The 19,862-nt window shown below is 39.3% G+C and overlaps 1 protein-coding gene across 1 annotated transcript in view; it reads right to left on the reverse strand.

Moving 5' to 3' along the window:
* Positions 1–19,862, reverse strand: part of PREX2 (phosphatidylinositol-3,4,5-trisphosphate dependent Rac exchange factor 2) — a gene marked incomplete at its 5' end in the record, with an annotated part of 281,798 nt that overhangs the window by 65,772 nt on the left and 196,164 nt on the right. Inside the window, one exon of the mRNA XM_082675204.1 lies at positions 6,821–6,935. Coding sequence (XP_082531330.1) covers positions 6,821–6,935 — 115 coding nt within the window. The remainder of the gene's footprint in view (positions 1–6,820; positions 6,936–19,862) is intronic.

Below are 19,862 nucleotides of genomic sequence, written 5' to 3' on the forward strand. Positions count from 1 at the left end.
CCAAGCAAGACAAAATAAAAATTGTTTAGCCATTAAATAAAGTCAAGTGTCTTTAGCTCTTCCTCAAGAGCTACAGAGAATACTCTGAACCATATCCTTAAGCTGTTTTGCAGATACTGAAACCCCCACCAGGTGGAAGAACTTCACTGTATGCTGACCACAAGCACAAGCACTAGACCCCAGACAGGTTGGAACCAGAAGGTTGATGATGTCGACTCCCAATTACCTCACCACCAACCAATCAGAAGAATGTCCATGAACTGATCACACACCCTGCAAGCCTCTCTCTCACCCTACCTTTAAAAAACCTGTCTGTGAAAAGCCATCGGGGAGTTCGGGCCTTTTGAGCATTAGCTGCCTGGACTCCTTGCTTGGTGCCTGCCTAAAATGCTGAACCCTCCTTGATTCTCCTTGACCACAACCCAGTGTCAGTGGATTGGCTTTACTTTGGATTAGGCAAGGGGACCCAAGTTTTGCTTGGGAACGTGCCTAGGACTGCAGATTGGATTGAAAGGCTGATGTTCTGCTCTTCTGGACTTTCTTATGCTGGTTGATAGTTGTAAAGACATGAAATGGTAGTAAGTCCATGCCATTCTTCATATCTGTCTCATGCCAGGAGAACATACTCACTTTTTTTCCCTCCAGAGGTAGAGAGAAGTGACACATTTCACAGAGGTGCTATCATGGGAATGGCCAAAACACATACATATTTCTGGCCAGACAATTCTCAGTTGAAAAAATGGTTCAAATATGTGACTCTGAGATTGATACTTGTGTAGCATTTCTTGTTAACATAAATAAAATGTCTATCTTCTATTTGTTACATAAAATATATTTTGGCTTTTTGAAACTTTCTTTAAAGAAAATGTGCCATTCTTTATCAAAAAAGGCACACCTTAAGGGAATATATGCTTTGAATAATTTGTCTGCTTTCTGTAAAGATGATGAATGTACCTTTAGATATCCCAAATCATAAGCCCTAAAAAATTCAGTATGGGCTTCCCTGGTGGCGCAGTGGTTGAGAATCTGCCTGCCGATGCAGGGGACACGGGTTCGAGCCCTGGTCTGGGAAGATCCCACATGCCGCGGAGCAACTAGGCCCGTGAGCCACAAGTACTGAGCCTGCGCGTCTGGAGCTTATGCTCCACAACAAGAGAGGCTGCGACAGTGACAGGCTCGCACACCGCAATGAAGAGCGGCCCCCGCTTGCCACAACTAGAGAAAGCCCACACACAGAAACGAAGACCCAACACAGCCAAAACTAAATAAATAAATAGATTTATTAAAAAAAAATTCAGTATGAAGCTTTACCAAAATAATAGTCTCCGTAACTAATTATACAACTTGTTTCCTTTTGATTTTTCTTTTTATTTTAACGTTGACTTTATACTGAAAATAATATTTGAAAAAAGCTAAGCTAGATGCCTCGAACTGAAAGGAGTACTTTAGTATGAGGAATATTATTCACATTTACATTTATCTCATTAGTCACTATGCAGTGATGCCTTCTGCCAATAAATAGGATACATTAAAATGAAAGGGTTTGGTAATGATAAATTACATTTACGTAAGGTAGGAAAAAATGAGGCCAATGGGGATGATGGCTCATGGGCAGAGGAAATACAAAGGAAAGCCTCAGTTAGAAAAGAGAGAATAAAATAGCATGAGGATGGTGAAGGTAGGGAATAAGAATGCCCCTCCTCCAGAATTCCTTGGTTAGAATTTCTGAGTTAGACATTTACACGCTGGGCTTCTTAAGAGTCTGAAGGAAATCTATCAAGAACTTTACCTGACTTGGCACAGGAGGATATATTTTAGAAACAGCTGTAAGACATTTCTGCTGGCTCGATCCTGTTCACTGGGGGTAACAACTAACCCAGGGTGTCTGCAGGCAACCAGTGTCAGGGCTCTGACGCAGGTGGCAAAGAGTCCCCAGGTGCACAACCTCATCTGAATTCCCCTGGAGACTGGAGGAGAAACTCTCAGAACAGCCAGCTGGCCTCGGCATGCTTCACTACTGCTTTCTGAAGACTTCAACCAGTTGAATTTTATTTGCAACAGATGCATGAGATATAATTGGACAGCAGGAATTCAATAAAATCCATTCCAATGGCTTCTTTCCTTACAATAAAATCCGAACCTCCACAATGGCCTACAGCCCTACATAATCAGACCCCTACACATTTCTCTCAACACCTATCATCCTTCTCAATGTGCTAGGATCGCCCTGGCCACCTTTGTCTTCCTCACACATGATAAGCTATTGCCATGACCTGTATGCGTCAATTCTCTGCTTTGGGAAAGATCTTCCCCCATACTCTGACAAGGCCATCTCAGAAGAATACCACCTAAGGGACTTCCCTGGTGGTCCAGTGGTTAAGACTCCTCGCTTCCAGTGCAGGGGGCACGGGTTCGATCCCTGGTCGGGGAACTAAGATCCTGCATGCCACACTACATGACCAAAAAAAAAAAAAAAGAAAGAAAAAAGAAAAAGAAATACCACCTAATATTTAAGTCCTTCCTAACCACCTGCTCTAAATGACCAACCTCCTACCATAGAAACCAGTTTTAGATTTTCTTCATTGCACTTTTCACTATCTGCAATACGTTGTTTATGGATTTATTTGCTCATTTTTTTGTCTTGCCCATTCTCACAAGAATGGAAACCTCATGAACATTCAGTGAAGAAATGGTACAGAATCAGAACAATTGGAGGCATTTGATAATATCTGACACCACACCTTCATAACAGAAAATTGGTTTGTAGTGTATAATGTTCACTCCATTCACTGAGATGGCCTAATACAGTACAAAAATTATGGACTTTAAAGAGAAAAACGTCTTTGATTTAAATCCTGGTTTCACCATTTCTTATCTGGGTAAACTTGTGTAACTTCTCTTTAAAATGGAAATGATAATATGGAACTCACTGGCTTATTAAATAATCCATATAACTTACCTAGTATTGTTACTGACTTCTAACATGTTCTTAAAAATTGGTAGGTATTATGGCTACATTATATTTTCTTTTAAGTAGCAAATTATTTCCACCTATTCTTTGCTGTTCTGAAGAAACCTCTGTAACTGAAGTGGAATCCATTGTTTCAGCTTGTCCGGTACTCTTACCCTTGCTTTTTTTTTTTTTTTTTTTTTTGGCGGAACGTGGGCCTCTCACTGCCGCGGCCTCTCCCGTTGCAGAGCACAGGCTCTGGACGTGCTCACGGGCTCGTGGCATGTGGGATCCCCCCGAATCGGGGCACGAACCCTCGTCCCCTGCATCGGCAGGCGGACTCTCAACCACTGCGCCACCAGGGAAGCCCCCACCCTGTGCTTTTTGTGACAGCCCATTGTTCTTCTGCGATGCTAAGCCCACCTAGGAACAGGCACATGACTCAGGTCTGGCTAATGAGACCAGGTCCTTTGCTGGAACCTTTAGTTGTTGGGGATGGGAGGGGTGGAAGGGGCACCTTCTCTTCTTCTTTGAATGCAACGCTGGTCTGTAGTGACCATCTTTACCCAAATGTGAAACAAGTCTGCCTGAAAATGAAGCCCACACAGAGGAAAGGAGTACCAAGAAGAGACAGAGAGAGAAAGAGTATCTTGAAGACCCACAGCCCTGGATCCAGCTGTGCCTGAAGCAGCCATATTCCCTGGATATACCTGTTAAATAAGCCAATCCGTTATTTTGTTTATGCCAGTTTGAGTTTGGTTTCTGAAACTTGTAATCTAAACAATGCTTTCCAATAAAATATTAGTCTATTTATGTTTGTTTGTTGTAAGGCCTTTGTATGTTTGCTTCCAGATAATAATTTTAAACCATGTGTCTTACCATGTCACTCTTCCGCTCAAAGCATTTAGTGATTTCTTATTTCCTTATGTTTGCTTGTTGTAAGGCCTTTTCTGCTGTCTAATTAGTAAAGTACCATCCAGAATGAAATGGTTTTCAGTGAAAGTGTTAGAAAGGCTCTGGGGCTGTGTGGAACTAGCGACACCTGAGGGCTATTTTTTTTTAAGGCGGACATTAAGAGCTCCTTTAAAGAAATGGTCAATGTCAGCCTTTGGCTCCGAAGACCAAGAACAGATTGTTCAAAAGCAATCTCTGAGTCTTTGTGGTTACAAGTAACAGGAAAAATTAAGGGAGAAATTAACACCTTCATTCAAGAAATCAGCAGGAAGAGAAGGCATTACTGGGAGTAAAGAGGAAGATAATTGTCTTCCTGTGCAAAGGAAATCTAATATGCAGCAAGAAGGATATATAATTGCTGACAAAGGCACACAATTTGTACCAAGGAGTCTGTACTTTTAAAACTGCTTTCTTCAGGAAAGATACATTAAAATGTTTTCTTATGTGAAGAGGATAGCATGCAATTAATGCACACAGGCTGTTTTTCTTAACAAAGAATCTTAAACATCTTTTCATGTATCTGCTATATATGAGCATATATTTCTGTTTAAAAAAAAGATCCACAGGCATGCGAAAGCTATGCCACGTCCCCCGCTTCTCTCTGTTAGTTATAGCTAGATAATTTAATGCAACTAAACATATACTCATGGAGAGCTTCCTATGCAAAATACTTTGATAAACACAATGGGAAACAGTAAGATAAACTTAACCCTCATCTCAAAAGAGCTAACAACAGAATAAAGAAGATAAGGAATCTGTACACAGCAACTGTATCATCAGGAAGAAGAACTGAATTCTACAACAGCCATAAAGTAAAATAAAGTATTAAAATGGAAGACTGGAAGGGAAATCTGACATTCATTTAGCCTCAGGCAGTGACTCTGAAATTTGAGTGTGAGTTGATGAAAATCACCTGGAAGGCTTGTCCCAACACACATTGCTGGGCCCACCCAGGAGATGTTTCTAACAAGTTTTCAGGTGATACTGATGCTGCTGGTCTGACATCATACTTTGACTCCCTGATCTGGGGAACTGGTTTTCAATTCTAGCAACACATTAGAATCTCCTAGGGAACTTCTAAAAAATTGGATGCCGGGGCCTCATCCCAGCCCAATAATAGAAGAAAAATATTTTATGAAGGACATTATCTTAGAGTTGGACATTGACTCATATAAATAGTAGCTTTATAGACATTTGGAGACAAGAAGCAGATGCTAAGTGAAGTGTGGAAAGTCAGGGAAGAAGGACAGTCGAGGGTATGGTTAGAAACGAGGAGAGTACCGCGTGGCTGGCACACAGGAAGAGAAAGGAAGTCTTAGACCAAGTCATAAAAGATCTTGACTGCCAGGCCAAGGAGCTAGTGACTCCTTTTGGGGGAAATAAGAAATCACTAAATGCTTTGAGCAGAAGAGTGACGTGGTAAGACACATGGTTTGCAATTATTATCTGGAAGCAAAATCCTAAGTAGATTAGAACAACACTGGTTCTTAGAGACGGGAGATTGTTTAGAATGCTACGGCAATGGTCCAGACCCATTTTCTCAAACTGAACTCTGGGGATGTATTCTCAGGGCCCACATGTTCTATAGAAATGCTTTCATTTTGTATCCTTATTTGAAAGATAACCTAAGAATATATTTTATCAGTTATGAAGGCAAAACTTTTCTTTTGTGCTAACGGTACTCAAATGAGAGATGTTCACAAGATGTGACTGATCTTCTTAAGTCAGTATTTCTTAGGAGACACAGTACTGAAGAATTCAATTTTCAGTTTTTTTTTTTTCTGTGAAAGGGGTCAGTCCATTATATGTCTTTGAGAAATAGTGATCTAGACAAGGTAATAGAACTAGGGGAGTCAAAGAGATATTTTAGTCAGAATCATCAGGATCTCCAACTACATTTTAAGAGCAAAAGAAAATGAGAAATCAAACATATTGGGGGTTTGAGGCTGAGAACTTGAGAAGATGACAAAATGATGGTATGAAATAAAGAACCTAGGAAAAGGGACAGGTTTGTGTGAGGCAAGGGTAAGGGGGTAATGCATTCAAAGTGAAAAAAAGCCAACCTGGTGGTAATCACAAGAACCAACACCTCCACACACCAGGAATTTTAGGAGTTAATTTATCTTCACGGTTTAGCCATATCGTAGACAAAACCAAAAAAAAAAAAAATCACAACAGTATTTTTGAGTTACTAAGGCCTACGGTAGAACAAATGTATTTTTCTTTTAAAAATAAAAGCCATAATCGGTTAGTAATTTTAAAAGGTGACCTGTTAACACAGTAACTTATAAAAGGGAACTATATATGCTAATAATTGGTTAAAAATTGAAGCTTCTAAATTATAATACATTTCCCTTTCATTTACTGTGGTTAATTTTTCCCTGCCATTGATCATAATACCAGCAAGATTATTTTTAGAGGAAAAAACAATAAAATGTAATATTATCTGAAAGTAGATACTTTTTCCAATATCAAGTAGTACCTTTTTTTATCATATTTTCCATGTTAAACATATTCATCTCTTGGTGTCAGGGTGCCAGCTGTTTAATGGTACATAAAGGAACCTATTTTTCCTTTAATCCACTGAACCTCCTAGGAGACAGCACTATAAAGCAATGCTTTTTTTTCTTGGAAATGGTCTACGAAATAATTAATCTCTTGATCTTCTCAGAAATTAAGACAACAGCATGAAAAGTTTAAAATTCTTTTCTACTTTATTTGCAAAAAGTGTACCCCTTCGAATATCTGAAACATTAAACCCTAAATAAGAGAACTTTATATCAAAAGAAATATCATCATCAATCATCTAACACAGTGAATAACATCAAAAGCTTTATTCATCTGCTCTTGTTAAAACTGGAAACTCAAAAACAAAAACAAACTGGAAACTCTTCTGTTAATTGAACAATGACATACCTGAGCTTCTGATTGTACTGTTTGACCTTTTCCAGGGAGGCTGCATTTATTTGGGCTTGAAATTCTTCCACCAAAACATTGTCTCTATAATAATATCCTTCCATGCTCTCCAGTGCTGTGAAAACAAGTAAATGTACTTTTCACGTGATTTTATAACACAATTTCTCCACACTTAGTGTAATCTTATTATTAGTAAATGTATTAAATACCACCAAATATGACCACATATGCAAGAAACAAGCTTTAACCAGTCTAAATATAAATAAAAATCATTTTTCTGCTCAAAATAAATATCAAACACTTGGTAATTATCTCTGTTAAGTAGGTAAAGGTAATTTCTAACTTACACTGTCTTCTATTCTTTTAAAAATTTTGTATATGTTCTTTGCGAAGCTAAACTCAAACTTCATATATATTATTTATACATATATAAACACACAAATATATATATACACATATATAAATGCAACATACATATACATATATATGGACATGAATGAGAGGCAGAAATATGTATTAACATACATAACAGTAAAAAAATTGAATTTGTCACTCTCCATGCATATTCATATTCTCTTGCAGTGGCAATTAGATTACGAAATAAGAAGTATAGATAAAGGAGGAGGACCTTCAAGATGGCGGAGGAGTAAGACGTGGAGATCGCCTACCTCTCCACAAATACATCAGAAATATGTCTATATGTGGAACAACTCCTACAGAACACCTACGGAACGCTGGCAGAAGACCTCAGACTTCCCAAAAGGCAACAAACTCCCCACGCACCTGCGAAGGGTGAAAGAAAAAAGAAAAAACAGAGACAAAAGAATAGGGATGGGACCTGCACCTCTGGGAGGGAGCTGTGAAGGAGGAAAAGCTTTGACACACTAGGAAGTCCCTTCGTGGGCGGAGACGAGACTGCGGGTGGCGCAGGGAGGGGAAGCTTCGGAGCCACGGAGAACGCAGCAAGAGCGGTGCACAGGGCAAAGCGGAGAGATTCCCGCACAGAGGATCGGTGCCGACCAGCACTCACCAGCCCAAGAGGCTTGTCTGCTCACCTGCCGGGGCGGGCGGGGCTGGGAGCTGAGGCTCAGGCTTCGGAGGTCGGATCACAGGGAGAGGGCTGGGGTTGGCTGTGTGAACACAGCCTGAAGGGGGCTAGTGCACCACAGCTGGCCGGGAGGGAGTCTGGGAAAAAGTCTGGAACTGCCTAAGAGGCAAGAGACCATTGTTTTGGGGTGCGCAAGGAGAGGAGATTCAGAGCACCGTCTAAATGAGCTCCAGAGATGGGTGTGAGCCACGGCTATCAGTGCAGACCCCAGAGGCGGGCATGAGACGCTAAGGCTGCTTCTGCAGCCACCAAGAAGCCTGTGTGCAAGCACAGGTCACTCTCCACACCTCCCCCCCCGGGAGCCTGTGCAGCCCGCCACTGCCAGGGTCCTGTGATCCAGGGACAACTTCCCCGGGAGAACACATGGTGCCTCAGGCTGGTGCAATGTCAAGCTGGCCTCTGCTGCCACAGGCTTGCCCCTCATTCCATACCCCTCTGTCCCCCCAGCCTGAGACAGCCAGAGCCCCCTAAACAGCTGCTCCTCTAACCCTGTCCTGTCTGGGCGAAGAACAGATGCCCTCAAGCGACCTACGTGCAGAGGCGAACCCAAATCCAAGGCTGAACCCCAGGAGCTGTGCGAACAAAGAAGAGAAAGGGAAATTTCTCTGCGCAAGCTCAGGAGCAGCGGATTAAATCCCCACAGTCAACTTGAGGTACCCTGCATCTGTGGAATACCTGAACAACGACAATGAATTATCCAAAAATTGAGGCGGTGGACTTTGGGAGCACCTGTAGACTGGGAGTTTGCTGTACGTGACTACTTTCTGATTTATATGTTTATTTTAGTTTAGTTTTTAATGCTTGTTATCATTGGTTGATTTGTTTATTGGTTTGGTTGCTCTCCTTTTTTATTTTTACTTTCTATTTTTTATTACTTTTTATTTTCATAATTTAAAAAAAATTTTATTTTAATAACTTTATTTTATTAATTTTTTTCCTTTCTTTCTTTTTTTTCTCCCTTTTCTTCTGAGCTTTGTAGCTGACAGGATCTTGGTGCTCTGCCTGGGTGTCAGGCCTGAGCCTCTGAGGTGGGAGAGCCGAGATCAGAACATTGGTCCACCAGAGAACTTCCGGCCCCATGTAATATCAATCAGCGAGAACTTGCCCAGAGAACTCTGTCTCAACACTAAGGCCCAGCTCCACTCAATGACCAACAAGCTCAAGTGCTGGACATCCCATGCCAAACAACTAGCAAGACAGGAACACAACCTCACCCATAGAAGAGAGGCTGCCTACAATCACCATAAGGTCACAGACACCCCAAAACACACCACTGGATGCGGTCCTACCCACCAGAAAGACAAGATACAGCCTTATCCACTAGAACACAGGTACCAGGAAGACCACACAACCCATTGAACCAACCTTACCCATGGTGGGCAGACACCAAAAAAACCAGAAGTATGAACCTGCAGTCTGCAAAAAGGAGACCCCAAATACAGTAAGTTGGCAAAATGAGAAGACAGAGAAATATGCAGCAGATGAAGGATCAAGGTAAAAAAACCCACCAGACCAAACAAATGAAGAGGAAATAGGCAGTCTACCTGAAAAAGAATTAAGAGTAATGATAAGAAAATGATCCAAAATCTTGGAAATAGAATGCAGAAAATACAAGAAACGTTCAACAAGGACCTAGAAGAACTAAAGAGCAAACAAACAATGATACACAACACAACAAATGAAATTAAAAATTCTCTAGAAGGTATCAATAACAGAATAACTGAGGCAGAAAAACGGATAAGTGACCTGGAAGATAAAATAGTGGAAATAATTAACACAGAGCAGAATAAAGAAAAAAGAATGAAAACAATTGAGGACAGTCTCAGAGACCTCTGGGACAACATTAAATGCACCAACATTTGAATTATAGGAGCCCCAGAAGAAGAGAAAAAGAAAGGGACTGAGAAAATATTTCAAGAGATTATAGTTGAAAACTTCCCTAATACGGGAAAAAAAATTGTCAATCAAGTCCAGGAAGCGCAGAGAGTTCCGTACAGGATAAATCCAAGGAGAAACATGCCAAGACACATATTAATCAAACAATCAAAAATTAAATATAAAGAAAAAATATTAAAAGCAGCAAGGGGAAAACAACAAATAATATACAAGGGAATCCCTATAAGGTTAACAGCTGATCTTTCAGCAGAAACTCTGCAAGCCAAAAGGGAGTGGCAGGACATATTTAAAGTGATGAAAGGGAAAAACCTGCAACCAAGGTTACTCTACCCAGCAAGGATCTCATTCAGATTTGACAGAGAAATTAAAATCTTTACAGACAAGCAAAAGCTAAGAGAATTCAGCACCACCAAACTGGCTTTACAACAAATTCTAAAGGAACTTCTCTAGGCAGGAAACCCAAGAGAAGGAAAAGACCTGCAATAACAAACCCAAAACAATGAAGAAAAAGGTAATAGAAACATGCATATCAATAATTACCTTAACTGTAAATAGATTAAATGCTCCAACCAAAAGACACAGACTGGCTGAATGGATACAAAAACAAGACCCGTATATACAGACTGACAGTGAGGGGATGGAAAAAGATATTCCATGCAAATGAAAATCAGAAGAAAGCTGGAGTAGCAATTCTCATATCAGACAAAACAGACTTTAAAATAAAGACTATTACAAGAGACAAAGAAGGACACTACATAATGATCAAGGGATCAATCCAAGAAGAAGATGTAACAATTGTAAATATTTATGCACCCAACATAGGAGCACCCCAGTACTTAAGGCATATGCTAACAGCCACAAAAGGGGAAATCAAAGTAACACAATCATAGTAGGGGACTTTAACACCCCACTTTCACCCATGGACACATCATCCAAAATGAAAATAAATAAGGAAAAAGAAGCTTTAAATGACACATTAAACAAGATGGACTTAATTGATATTTATAGGACGTTCCATCGAAAAACAACAGAATATACTTTCTTCTCAAGTGCTCATGGAACATTCTCCACGATAGATCATATCTTGGGTCACAAATCAAGCCTTGGTAAATCTAAGAAAATTGAAATCATATCAAGTATCTTTTCCGACCACAATGCTATGAGACTGGATATCAATTACAGGAAAAAAAACTGTACAAAGTACAAACCCATGGAGGCTAAACAATGCACTACTAAATAACCAAGAGATGACTGAAGAAATCAGAAAATACCTACAGACAAATGACAATGAAAACACGAAGGCCCAAACCCTATGGGATGCAGCAAAAGCAGTTCTAAGAGGGAAGTTTATAGCAATACAATCCTACCTCAAGAAACAAGAAACATCTCAAATAAATAACCTAACCTTACACCTAAAGCAATTAGAGAAAGAACAAAAAACCCCAAAGTTAGCAGAAGAAAAGAAATCATAAAGATCAGAGCAGAAATAAATGAAAAATAACTGAAGGAAACAATAGCAAAGATCAATAAAACTAAAAGCTGGTTCTTTGAGAAGATAAACAAAATTGATAAACTATTAGCCAGAGCCATCAAGAAAAAAGGGGGAAGACTCAAATCAATAGAATTAGAAATGAAAAAGGAGAAGTTACAACTGACACTGCAGAAATACAAAGGATCATGAGAGATTACTACAAGCAACTCTATGCCAATAAAATGGACAACATGGAAGAAATGGACAAATTCTTAGAAAAGCACAAGCTTCCGAGACTGAACCTGGAAGAAACAGAAAATATAAACAGGCCAATTACAAGCACTGAAATTGAAACTGTGATTAAAAATCTTCCAACAAACAAAAGCCCAGGACCAGATGGCTTCACAGGCGAATTCTATCAAACATGTAGAGAAGAGCTAACACCTAACCTTCTCAAACTCTTCCAAAATATAGCAGAGGGAGGAACACTCCCAAACTCATTCTACAAGGCCACCATCACCCTGATACCAAAAGGAGACAAAGATGTCACAAAGAAAGAAAACTGCAGGCCAATATCACTGATGAACATAGATGCAAAAATCTGCAACAAAATACTAGCAAACAGAACCCAACAGCACATTGAAAGTATCATACACCATGATCAAGTGGGGTTTATCCCAGGAATGCAAGGATTCTTCAGTATATGCAAATAAATCAATGTGATACACCATATTAACAAACTGAAGGAGAAAAACCATATGATCATCTCAATAGATGCAGAAAAAGATTTTAACAAAACTGAACACCCATTTATGATAAAAACCCTCCAGAAAGTAGGCATAGAGGGAACTTACCTCAACATAATAAAGGCCATATATGACAAACCCACAGCCAACATCGTTCTCAATGGTGAAAAACTGAAACCATTTCCACTAAGATCAATGGTGAAAAACTGAAACCATTTCCACTAATGAAATTAGAACATTCCCTAACACAAAAATGTACTCAAAATGGATTAAAGACCTAAATGTAATGCCAGACACTATAAAACTCTCAGAGGAAAACACAGGCCGAACACTCTATGCCATAAATCATAGCAAGATCCTTTTTGAGCCACCTCCTAGTGAAATGGAAATAAAAAAGAAAATAAACAAATGCTACCTAATGAAACTTAAAAGTTTTTGCACAGCAAAGGAAACCATAAATAAGACGAAAAGACAACCCTCAAAATGGGAGAAAATATTTGCAAACGAAGCAACTGACAAGGGATTAATCTCCAAAATAAAGAAGCAGCTCATGCAGCTCAATATCAAAAAAACAAACAACCCAATCCAAAAATGGGCAGAAGACCTAAACAGACATTTCTCCAAAGAAGATATACTGATTGCCAACAAACACATGAAAGATGCTCAACATCACTAATCATTAGAGAAATGCAAATCAAAACTACAGTGAGGTATCACCTCACACCAGTCAGAATGGCCATCATCAAAAAATCTACAAACAATAAATGTTGGAGAGGGTGTGGAGGAAAGGGAACCCTCTTGCACTCTTGGTGGGAATGTAAATTGATACAGCTATTATGGAGAACAGTATGGATGTTCCTTAAAAAACTAAAAAGAGAACTACCATATGACTCAGCAATCCCACTACTGGGCACATACCCTGAAAAAAACGTAATCCCAAAAGAGTCATGTACCACAATGTTCACTGCAGCACTATTTACAATAGCGAGGACATGGAAGCAACCTAAGTGTCCATCGACAGATGAATGGATAAAGAAGATGTGGTACATGTATACTGGACTCTAGGACACGGGGAGGGGGAAGGGTAAGCTGGGACGAAGTGAGAGAGTGGCATGGACATATACACACTACCAAATGTAAAACAGATAGCTAGTGGGAAGCAGCCGAATAGCACAGGGAGATCAGCTCAGTGCTCTGTGACCATCTAGAGGGGTGGGATAGGGAGGGTGGGAGGGAGACGCAAGAGGGAGGAGATATAAGGATATAATATGTATAGCTGATTCACTTTGTTATATAGCAGCAAATAACACGACAATGTAAAGCAATTATACTCCAATGAAGATGTTAAAAAATAAATAAATAAAAGCAACAATGACAAACAAAAAAAGACGTATAGATAAAGAGAAATCTTAGAATACTGCTTTGACTCCAATGGTCAGTTACTTTAGTTAAAAATAAATAAGCACAAACACATATATAACTTCCCATTAATTTTAAATGTCTTTTGAGTAATATATATTTCTTTCATAACTAACATTTTTGGTTGTTTCTTTTTCCTTTAAACTTTATGCAGTGGTATTGTTAACCTTTTGGAGAGGAAATGAATTATAGGAAAGTATCTAGAAATACAAGATTTCCTTTTGAGAGGTTGCCAGGAATGGCAGGAATGGTGATGGATCCAATTTGGAAATGTAAATTATTTCCCCTTGAAATTATTACTATTAATGAGCCTCAATTTTCAGCAGACTATTTCAAAATGGATAAAAGAATAATCTTTCAAAATTGCTAAATGCAGTAGTCTCTAAACTAATAACGTTTCCTCAAATTGATAAAAACATCACCATTTTGGTGGCAAAAACAGGAAAGTCACTGCTAATTAGTTTTAGCTGTGTTGTGTTTTCTATCTATTCAGATTTCTAGAGCATTGAAGAAATGACAAAAGTTTTAGAGTATTGCTAAATTTAATTTTTTTTAATGGCATTATTGGCTTATAACTGAGCAAAGCACTTGTGGAAAATTAGACAGAAAGTTTCCTACGTTTGCTTTAGAACAGAAAATCGAATTTGTGGGCTTCTTTCAAGGATTATTTGTTTATTCCTTATGATTTCTGCTTTCGTTAGAATATTCACAACTGGTTCAGCAAGCTTCTGGGCCTGAATACACACAAGAAATACAGGAAGTCTTTCTGATAAAGCAATCCTTAAATACATGCCACATTCCCTTCAGTTAACCAAGTGTTAGTTGCTAAAGGCCAATATTCCAGGAGGATTCAGTCTATCAGCAGTCATACTTCAATGTGAATTCCTCTTCTGAGTTGTAAAGCTAATAATGAAAGCCCTTGCACTGGAGTAAAAGCATAACTTTCACTGCTTAGTAACTCAGTGTGACCCTGGGTATGTTAATTAATATCTGAGATCCTCAGGTTCCTCGTTTGTGAAATGGAAAATAAGAGCACTTACTAATTATGGTTCTTGAGAAATAATTAAATTAAATAATAGGATTAAGACAGCCCATGACTATTCTTATCATTTATGGAATGTATTTTCTGTACAAGGCAAGGTGCCCAATGCCCCCCAGCATGATCTACTTCAATTTCCACAGGAGATATAGATGACGCTTGACTGTGCTGAGCCAAACAGGAAGTTTGGGCATCTAAGAGTAGGGTCCATGCAAGGACACTTGAATTTGTGATTTAAGGTCAGAAAGACTAGAAGGCGACCACCAGGAACGGGCAACAGGGGAACTAGAGGCAGGGGGTTGGGAGTGGGAGGGAACAAGAAAACCCCTGGTATCTAGTTTCTATTTGGCCAGAATGCCCAGTCCTGCTCTAAAAGCTTGTTACAATAGAAAAACAAATTTTCCTTATATTTCTTAATGATATTTTCAAATTAACACCAGTTAAGATTCACAATTATGTAATTTTTTTAAAAAAATGAGAAAAGAGTTTAACAGTGTTGCGAAGAGTCTCAGCAATATTTTCTGGCTCATGTATAGGGTTTTAGGGAAATGAACTAAAAAAAAGATGAGTTTTATATTTAAAAAGTAAACTGTGCATGGCAAAGTAGAAGAAGGAGAACATTCCCTTTTTTAGGTGAATAGTTTGGTTATTTATAGCTATTTTTTTAATAAAGAGAATAGAATGACATTTTACCAAACTAAATTTCTATTCTCAGCAAAAAAAAAAAAGGTTAAATATGTAATAATGTCCAAACTTCAAAGTTTGACCCCTCTTTCGCACTTTCTTGTCTACTTTTCTTAATTCTCATCCATATAATATTTCTTAAAAATAGTATTGACATATTTGACTGAATAAATATTTAATTTATTTAAAAGCACTTAATTAAAAGCAGTATTTAAAATACAACTCAAATTTGTTTGCTTGTTTTACTTCTACTACTTTTAAATTTAGAAGCAAAACATTCCATTAAATGTAGGTATAGTCCGTAAAAAAGGAAAACATAATGAATGTTAGCAGAAATTAAAGATTAAATTATTCTAAGACTGAAAATGAGCCTCACTTCCACTCACTCAAAATGCATTTCATGGCTTTTTCAAGAAAGGGATTAATCAGAAATCTCTGAGGAACAATTTTAAGAATAGTTTCAATCAACTAACACCCTCTTCTGATAGTGCAACAATGGTACTTTATTGGTTAAATAAGACACTACATACGCACTGTTACAAATCTCCAGAAATGGTCACAATTGGTCAGAATTCCTCAGAATTGGTTGCAATGTTTGTGAGGAAGGCAAGTTTTGTCCATGTTGCCGTGACCAACATTGCAAAAGGCTGTGCTGCTTTGTAAAGAGAGGGGGGTTCACAGATTCATGTACCCACTCTTAACATTCAGGAAATCTCAACTCTGGGAATTGTTCCTTCCTCTTTTCAAAAGGTATTTAATGTTTTGTTTATAAATACTGTGCAAAACCCAAATGGAAAACTAAAGGATTCATCTTTTAAAGGATCTTAAGAAGAATTCTGCAGGAAAAAAAAAACCACATGAATGAAGGTAACTTAGAAACTGACAATGTTTATAACAAAATATTCCCTTTTGTTTAAAAAATAGAAAATGCTCAAGTTTCTGGGTGATTTTAATTATTCTCTGAGAATAGAAAGACATCTTTTAAAGAGGTAAAAGTTAGGAGTAACAGTTTTGGGTGCCAGCTTTTTGCATAGGGGGTGAAGAAACCAAACAGCCCCAAGAATGTGCTTGTGGAGAAGGAACCAGCGTTGCACGTCCCATTTAGTTTAAGGAAAATCACCACCAGAGACTCAGGGAATAGGTACTTAACAACACTTTACAAGGAAGGGACACCACATTCCAGGACATAGTACATAACTAAAGACATAGTACATAACTAAAAAAAAGTCCTTTATCTGATGCCATGTCCCAAAGAGGTAGAATACACGGGTCTAGGAACCAAGGGTAGAAGAAGAAATAGCCATGCTAGCATCTGTGGAGGGTTAAATTGTATCCCTGAAAAAAATATGACAAAGTCCTAACCCCCGGTGGCTGCAAATGTACCCTAATTTTGATATAGGGTCTTACAGATGAAATCAAATTAAAATGAGGTCACACTGGATTCGGGTGTGCCAGAATCCAATGACTGTTGTCCTTTTAAGAAAAGGGAGATTTGGACAGAGACACAGAGACAGACACACAGAGGGAAGAAGGCCATGTGAAGACAGAGGCAGAGACTGTAATTATGCTGCCACAAGCCAAGGAATGCCGGTAACCACCAGACGCCAGAAGGGGTAAGAAAAGATACTTCCTTAGAGCCTGCCAAGGGGACATGGCCTGTGAACATCTTGGTTTCAGACTTCTAGCCTCCAGAACTATGACAGAATACATTTCTGTTGTTTTAAACCACCCAGTTTGTGGTCATTTTTATGGCAGTGTTGGGAAACTTATCAATTCCAGTGGCTCACTTGGGGTATGTGTGCTTCCCATCCCTGAAACTCTGGCTCCACAGTTTTAAGGGTCCTGATCCCCAAAGGGGCACACTTTCCCTAGGAGACAAAGAAGGGGCCCCACTGAACTGTAAACTCTGGTTGACACCCAGGCACCTGAGTCTCCTTGTGCCAAGGCACCGTCCAACAAGAAAAGAAATCACTATCTTGGCAGGCTAATCTACCCTGCTCATCATAAGGCAGTAGGGCTACTGTTACATAACGAGGATAAGAAGAAATATGTCTGGCATTCAGGTAATCCGCTCAGGTCCCTCTTGGTACCCCCTCGCCCAAGTTTGATGGTAAATGGACACATGCAGCAATCCGGGCCTGAGAAGGACATAGCGACACCAGGGAATCAGGCCTCTTGGGGCTGAAGGTCTTAGTCATGCCACGAAGACCAGCAGAGGTTCAGGCTGAGAACGAGGCTACCGTACAAAGGATGGCATAAGAGGGAAAATGAGAATCTGTCGTAGCCCCAAGACCCTCTGCAGCAGCATATTAATATGCTGCTAAATTATTCCCCCAGGAACAGAGGCCCATCACAGTCAGGAAGGACACCCTCCCTACACAAAGGAATAGATCAAGATGCAGACTATGGCAGATCCTCTAAAGCTACCCACTCAGAGCCCCTTTCAGAAACGAAGGGCTCTTTGCCCAGCTGCTGTGATTGCCAGAAGACATCCCTCAGCTGTCAGCTCTACAGGGCATCTTCAGCCTCTGCTAAAAAAAAACTGTCCCACCCAAATCACATCTCCTTCTCGGGGTAGCCCAAGTCCTAATGAGCTAACAACGCAGAAGCAAAAAGGCCCAGTTCTCATTGCCCCGGCTCCCCAGAATCTAGACGTGTCAAACACTTGTGAAATGGATTAATGTAACTAAGCACAGATTAACTAGATAACTGCACAGTGGTTTATAATCCGCATAGCTCTGTGCTTTCTCACTCTTGGTGGATAAGCTTGTAAAATATACTGGTATCTGGGCCCCACTTCCCAGAGATTCTGACTTCACTGGTTCAGCGTGGAACCAAGGAACCAAGCATGGGTATTTTCTAACACGTTCCCAAGGTGATTAAAGGACAGCCAGCTTGAGAACCACTGAGAGAGCATGAAAGCAAGCCAGGGACCCTGGATATCTATCTTCCTTGGACTCCCATTTTCACCCAGTTTATGGTTACTTGCTTTATCTTACCAAGGGCTCAGGGATCCTAAAAGGATTAATTCTCTGACTTGTAGGAAGTAATTCTAGAAGACTGCTTTAGTGTGACCTTTACCTTCTAGCATTTTGGTTATGCTTTGTGCTGACTTTTCTGTCTGGCTGTTTCTGTGGTCCAAACCTTGCAAATCTGCCTTTTTGCCATTTTGTCTGCCTAGACTCTTTTTCTCCAGCAGCTCTGGTTTTTAGCAACGTACGTTCCCTAAAAGTTTACCCTGCTTGCCTCCAACCCTGGAATTCCTGATTTACTAGTTGGTCCCAACTCTGCAGGGGGCCCCATTCATCCATGTGCCCTCCTTTGCCCAAGGATCCATGCAGACAAGAAAAAACGAGAAGGCAGGACATTTGCTTCTTGTTCTAGGTACATGGTACCACGGACAACCTTAGGAGCGCTGAGTCTAATACGTTTCCCAGGAAATTTTCAAATTCACCTACTTTTCTCTTTATTATTTGCTAACAAAGACTCACATACCCACAAAACTAAAATCCTTCCATTAAACGTTCATCCCAGGAATAGACTCCATTTGGAATCTCTCCCATTTACCACCACTTTCAAATACCAGATGGTAATCGCCGCTCAAGCTAGGGCTGAATTTCCTGTGCTTCTCTCAAGCTGATGAAAACTCAGAGTTACTAATGATTCCTCATGGGAGTTTTGTGAAGGCGGCGGAACCTCTGCAACTCCTTTAAATAAACAACCTTATCACTGACAGATTTTTAATGAGACAGACTATTTTCCAGTCTTCTTTACCTATCTGTGACCTCCACTGCAGAAGTGTTTCCACTGTCGCCTCATCAAATCATTTTTTCATATTTTACTGCTGTGTGAATGCTAAAACCTAATGTTTGCTAGAGTTTTTCTTTACATTACACTGTAAAAGCAACAGTGTACTCAATGAAACCATATATATTTCAGGATTGTTTTTAAATTAGCTTTAGCCACAGTTATAAAATAGAGGTTACTTGCAAAATCATTTTTTCCCTATGCACACTGGCTGCTGGGTATGAATATTCAGCTATTTATGGTTGGTGTGTCACAAATGTAATCACTTTTTTAGAAAAGATGATTAATGCCATCTGTCATCTCAGTAATGATTTCAAAGACAGAATTTTTTAAAAGAGAGAAATAAAGGAAAAGAAATGAAGAGCCTTTAACAAGGGCAAGGTCTGGTTAAACCCTATAAAAGTTAATATTCCAGACCAGCAGCCTTTCCTTTCTTCTAAAACTACTGATCTCTGTAATGGCTTTTAACATATTTTAGGCTAAACTATTCTCCTAACATAGTCCAAAGGTCTATTTTTGCTCAATTTCTTTTTTATTTCTTTTCATTGCAGATTCTTGTATTACCTACATAGACCCTATCACATAAATGAAAATACCTTCGAATAACTCCTAAGATCTCTGTGCTGAAATTTTTCTCTGCTTAAATGTATTCTTGCCAAGTATCTGAGGTAGTCATTTTTAAACTATGGCAATTGAAGGAAGAGTAATCTATCTTTTAGAATTATAACAACATGCATGTGGTACAAAGCAGAATTTTCACTTGGCAGTGAATTTAGATTTCATATGCCTCTCTGTTCTTCCGTTACTGAGATGGATTTGATTCCTCTATTCTTCTCATTTTTTATTAGAATATAAAAATTCTACAGCAATAC

Source organism: Grampus griseus (assembly GCF_964374135.1).
Source record: "Grampus griseus genome assembly, chromosome: 17".
NCBI classification, from domain to species: Eukaryota; Metazoa; Chordata; class Mammalia; order Artiodactyla; family Delphinidae; genus Grampus; species Grampus griseus.